Source organism: Eubalaena glacialis, chromosome 4 (genome assembly GCF_028564815.1).
Source record: "Eubalaena glacialis isolate mEubGla1 chromosome 4, mEubGla1.1.hap2.+ XY, whole genome shotgun sequence".
NCBI classification, from domain to species: Eukaryota; Metazoa; Chordata; class Mammalia; order Artiodactyla; family Balaenidae; genus Eubalaena; species Eubalaena glacialis.
Window position 1 is genome coordinate 6,497,989 of NC_083719.1, and position 6,000 is coordinate 6,503,988.

The 6,000-nt window shown below is 41.2% G+C and overlaps 1 protein-coding gene across 1 annotated transcript in view; it reads left to right on the forward strand.

Moving 5' to 3' along the window:
• Positions 1–5,550, forward strand: part of MTRR (5-methyltetrahydrofolate-homocysteine methyltransferase reductase) — a 38,892-nt gene extending 33,342 nt beyond the window's left edge. The window contains exons 13-15 of the mRNA XM_061187647.1: positions 1,338–1,430; positions 1,545–1,727; positions 3,983–5,550. Coding sequence (XP_061043630.1) covers positions 1,338–1,430; positions 1,545–1,727; positions 3,983–4,124 — 418 coding nt within the window. The 3' untranslated portion in view covers positions 4,125–5,550. The remainder of the gene's footprint in view (positions 1–1,337; positions 1,431–1,544; positions 1,728–3,982) is intronic.
• Positions 5,551–6,000: the final 450 nt, after the last annotated feature.

Consider the following 6,000-nt stretch of genomic DNA (forward strand, 5'->3'; position numbering starts at 1 on the left):
ACGTAATAGAGAGCTTTTTTGTTTCTTCAGTGGTTTTTAGGATATTGGACTTTGGTTGTAAAATTTTTATTTAAAAAAATTATTATCAAATGTGTGATAGCATAGCATAATTTGTCACCATGGGAAAAGTAAATATATCTTCTAGAAATTTTGCTTTGTACTGGAACCTCCATTTTTACTCTGGTACATTCTTTTTCTTTTTCCCCTGCTGAACCATAGTTTGTAGTGCATGTATTTGGGGACAGATTTCAAGCACACCTTTATGCTGTGGTGATGTGCAGCTGTCCCATCTATTCCTGAGCTAGATAAAATTGGTAGTCACAAAGATCCAGTTACACCAGCAGTTTCAAAGTTAAACCCTTAACATCAGTAATTTTCAACAGAATGATATTAATACATGTATCTTTGTATCAGAATACAACTATTTTTTATAAAATAAATAAATAAAATTGTGCTTCTCTCCCTGTTTGTGAAATAACAGTTCTTACGTAGTGTTCCCCAGATAGTGGAGTAATATCCTTTGGACAAAGTCTTTTTGTTGTTTTCTTTTCTTTTTTTTCCTTAAGAAATCAAAAAAGTAGGGCGTGTCCATCATTTCTGAAACATTTCACAGCAGACCATTCTACCTTTTAAAACCCAGTGCCGGGACTTCCCTGGTGGCGCAGTGGTTGAGGGTCCACCTGCCAATGCAGGGGACACGGGTTCAATCCCTGGTTCGGGAGGATCCCACGTGCTGTGGAGCAACTGGGCGTGTACGCCACGGCTGCTGAACCTGTGCTCTAGAGCCTGTGCGCCACAACTGCTAGGCCCGTGCGCCACAACTGCTGAGGCCCGTGCGCCACAACTGCTGAGGCCCGTGCACCGTGGCGAAGAGGGGCCCCCGCTCTCCGCAACTAGAGAGGGCCCGCGTGCAGCGGTGAAGACTCAACGCAGCCAAAAATAAAGAAAATGAATGAATTTATTAAAAAAAAAAAAAAATCCCGGTGCCACTTTTCTATCATGTTAATTGAGAGTTAATTTTTATTCATAAAATTGTTATGAATATTTAATGTAGAAATTAGTCTGGGTTTCACAATGTGATAATTTGAATTATCCTCACTACAGAGATGTCATATAAAGCTCATAGATGTCTGCAGCTCATAGGTAAGCTTACTTTTTGTAGTGTCTGCTGGAGTGGCCCAGGTACCCTGCGGATAGTAAAATGTTAATTCAGTAAATGGACTTTGAGTGACTGCGAAGGTGGATTTTACAGACCTATCTGGAGAGGTAAAAGGAAAAAGAAAGATTGCTTTTACCTATTCTTTATATCAAACATCTCAACTTTCTTTTTCACTTAGAGAGAAACTCCGAGAACATCACCCAGATGGACACTTTGGAGCAATGTGGTTGTTTTTTGGCTGCAGACATAAGGATAGGGATTACTTATTCAGGTATGTCACAATTCTAGCATTGTAAGACTCAGCCATGCCGTACAATTCTAATTTCAGACTTTTTCAACTTTAAATTACAAACCTTCCAGGGACCTATTAAATATTGTATTTCAGAGAGGAGCTCAGACATTTCCTTAAGTGTGGAATTCTCACTCACTTGAAAGTTTCCTTCTCAAGAGATGCTCCTGTGGGGGAGGAAGAAGCCCCAGCAAAGTATGTGCAAGACAGCATCCAGCGTCACAGCAAGCAGGTGGCAAGGGTCCTTCTTCAGGAGAACGGTCATGTTTACGTGTGTGGGTAAGTGGCCATCGTGCCCAAGTGCCGGGGTGGGGAGGGCAGTCAGTAATGTTTATTAAACAGACCAGGGACCGATTGGTTAGTGATATGCACATGTACGGATGAGAGATTTGATTCTTAAATACAGGGATAGAAATACAAGCTCTAAAATGATTTTTAACATACACTTAATAGCCAAGAAGTTGGCCAGCGTGGCCCCCCCAAAAAAAAGAAAATTAACTCATGCATTGGGGAATGCTTTGTACAGTTTTAAATACATGTTTTTAGCCTCTGAATGTTACATTCTGTCTCAGGATTGATTTTGTTGTATCAGTAAATAGTGAATATGTGATTTGTGCAGTCGACCTAGCCAAGGAAAACAGCTTTGGTTTTGACTCTGAGAATGTGGGTCTAGGATCCTTTTTCTTTAAGGCATAATTTATGGTATCAGAGTTGACATAAGCCAGGAGTCATTCTTATGTTTCGTCTACTTTTTGACATAAGATCCATTATAGAAACCCAAGATTGCCATAGAAAATAAAAATTTTAGGAACTTAGCTACTTGTTTTAATGGAACTCAAAAATGTTTGCCAGTTAAAAAGGAGTTTTGAAATAAGAAATTACTCTTTTTTTTATCCTAACACATCCCTGGCATTTAAAACATTCCGTAAGTCATCAGGTCAGGTTTTTTTGTTTGTTTTTTTTTTAAACTATGATACAGAAGAAGAAATACTGGCATAGTGACCTAGAATACATATAAATATAATTGAAAAGGTTCATAAAACAAAGCTTCCTTTTTCGACTTACTTTTTATGACACATTCTGATAACTTTTATTTCATTTGTTCTATCATTTTACAAAAAGCTGACTTTGGCTACGAAGTTGATGTCATGACCCATTAACGACTCCTCAGCTAGAAAACGCTGCTCTAGGTCAGAAAGGGTAGAGCTTCTGGACGCTGTGTTGGTTTACGTTTTCATTTACTTCTAGTGAAGCATTTGATCTTTCTTTGTTTGCAGAGGACAATGCTGTCAGTGTCAGATACAGGCTGAAGGCTTAGATGCAGCTCTAAATAATGGAGGTGAAGTCCGTTGTGCAAACACATGTACAAATATATGAGTAACTGGTAATTGAGAACTTGGAGGGGTTCTTAAACATCTTAAAAAACTCTTAAAACATTAACCCAGAAATAACTCTGCACTGTCACTGGTGCTTCATTTTTCACATCCGTGAAGTGAAGCTGATAGCGTTCATGGCTGGTCAGAGGTGAGGGCTCAGGTGCCCACGGCACTCTAACATGGACCAAACACAGGAGACTGAGAAGAACAGCCACTGAGGAAGGAGCGAACTTGTCCCTAAGCCCAGGGGACGCTGACTCAAAGGGGAGCCTTTGCTGCTGATAGTCAAGTCGGGAGAAGACGGAGGGGCCAGTAGGTTTGGCAGCTGCAGCCGCGGGACATGGGGAAGGGCCGTGGGGGTAGAAGTGATCTCAGAGTGCTTGAGGGAGAGTATGGCAGCCGTTAAAACTTTCTCAGGAAATCTTACTGTGAGGGGCAGGGCAAGTTCAATTCCTGAGACGTTAGAGTCCTGTCAGACACTTGCATTCAACAAGCATTCGAGTGCCTACTAAGTATTTGGCACTGTGCAGATGTCGAGAGATAAGTGGTAAATGAGATGCACCCCTATCCCAGGCCGCCTGCTCCCTGTGGGAAAGCCAGGTCAGCAGATGCTCACGGTATAGCGGGTGCTGCGCAGGGGCCACAGGAGCGCACAGGAGGGGCCCCTTGCCCGACCTGCAAATGAAAGCGCTGGGACGTGGAAACACTTAATAGAGGGCCAGCCCTTGGCAAGTTCCCAGTAAACGTGTCTGTTAATAACTCAGCGTGTGCACACGTGCATATGAAGGCTTAGGCGTGTCCGGGGAGCTTGTTGCCCTCAGGAATGCCTTGAGAATAGAGGGAAGACAGGTGAGGAGGGGCCCGATTGTGAGGTCCTCAGACATTTAAAGATTTCGGCTGCTCCCAGAGCACGGACGCCTTTGAAGGGTTTAAAGCTGTGAATGGGGTGGTCAGCACTGCATGTGACAGTGGTCCTGGGCAAAGGCCTGTCCCTGGGGGAGCGGTAGGTGCCTGGAGACCTGAGGGACACTTTCCAGAGAAATGGAGGGAGGACTAACGTGTAGTGACAGAGTCTCGGCAGTGAGATTCGTGAATTAAGGAGGATTTGGTAAAAATCACTGTTTCTTAAACAGTTAATGCTGTTACTCTTTTTTTTAGAGATGCTAAGAATATGGCCAAGGATGTAAATGATGTCCTTGTGGAGATAATAAGCAAAGAGGTTGGAGTTGAAAAACTAGAAGCAATGAAAACATTGGCTACTTTAAAAGAAGAAAAACGGTATCTTCAGGATATTTGGTGATAAAATTGGGAAATAAAGGAAGAGAATTAAGCTTTTTGGCTGAAAGTACTAAAAGACAACTTTACTGAAGCTTGAGACTTCCGATTTTTAAAATTAAAATTTTTTTTTTAACATTTCTTGGAGGAGGTCGGGTGGTGGCATGGGGAGTGGACCGTTTAACAGTGTAGGAAGCTTTCAATTCAGGTTCCCATGTCTGCCCCCCCCCCCGACCCTCCCCAAACCGCCCTGAGCTGAAAAAGGTAGCCCGCGCTCCTCCACCAGCACTTCCCGGGACACCTCTCCCTCCTGGAGAGCTTCTGCAGGGACTGCGACCAGATCACAGGGCATCTCTAGCAGTACATGTGAAGGCTTCTCAGTACGGGATATGGGCACGAGCGTCACCTGGGTAGATAGTTAAATCTTGTGAGCTAGTCACCGGTTTTTTTTAAATAAGCTAAAAATAATTTATATTCTTATGTAAAATGTACCATAAAAATATTCATATTAGTGCATTAAAATTACATAGGTATAGCGTATCTGATTACATGTTTATATAATTTTATCAAATGGTTTATTACCAAAACTATATTTCTGATAAAAAATATTTTAAGGTAATGCTTATAGGGATTTTTTTATGCTAGAAATCTGAAATATATTTTGAAATTCCACTGGCATGTGATTTATTTACAACGGTTCCTTTTTTTTAATATCACAGTGTCAGAATTTAGGGAATTTGCATTCACTTTACAGATGCGAGCAAGTGCATATTTCAGTAAAGCTACCACACTTTTCTCCTCCTCTGTCCAGCCCCCAGCCCACCCCCATTCCCCACCTTTTCATTTCTGCTCCTTTCAGCATATTTTTTAGTTTTTCCACATAATTTATTTTACCTCCATGATATCACACAAGTTGTAACCTGGGCTTAAAATACCTACTTAATATCCTTGTATTTTTAAAATTGCTACTATTGTCTGACTATTTTACGTCTTCCAAATTCATATATTCAAATCCTGACTCCAGTGTGATGGTGGTAGGAGCTGGGGCCTTTGCGGAATGGTTAGGTCATGACGCTGGAGCCCTCAGGAATGGGGTCAGTGCCCTTGTTACAAGAGGCCCCGCAGAGCTCCCCGCTCCTTCTACCCTGTGAGGACATCGTGGAAGTCGGCTGTCTGCAACCCTGAGGCCTTCACCAGAACCCGACAACACTGGCACCTGGTCTTTTCCAGCTTCCAGAACTGTGAGAAATTCTATTGTCTGTTAGCCACCCAGTGGTATTTTGTTACAGCAGCTCGAATGGACTAAGACAATTCCCGGTGACACGTTCTCTTTTAAGATTTTGTCAAAACGGAAATCAAAATGTAAAAGGGGTATGAAAACTTTTCTCCTACTCTCAGGTATATATTGTTTTTTTATGAAAGAGATTGGCATTTAAAAAACAAATCTTCACCTGTCACAGGTTTCTGGTCATTTTGAAAAATGAAGATCTGAAGGAAATATTATATAATCTTAAGATTTGTTAAGGCTTCATGGCTGTTTATTATAATCTCTAATCTCATATATTTTACAATAGAAATATTTCCAAAAAAACAAAAGGCATAAGCAAACATAGCAAGCAAAATTATATGCATATGTTATATATATCAGCCAAAATAGACTCAAGGTGAAAACATGAAAAGGGACAAAGAACAGTATTCCTTATTGATAACTCTAACAAGAATATATGACAATTAAGAACTTGTGTCCATCTTTTTGAATTATGGTTTTCTCAGGGTATATGCCCAGTAGTGGGATTGCTGGGTCGTATGGTAGTTCTGTTTTTAGTTTTTTAAGGAACCTCCATACCCTTTTCCATAGTGGCTGTATCAATTTACATTCCCACCAACAGTGTAAAAGGGTT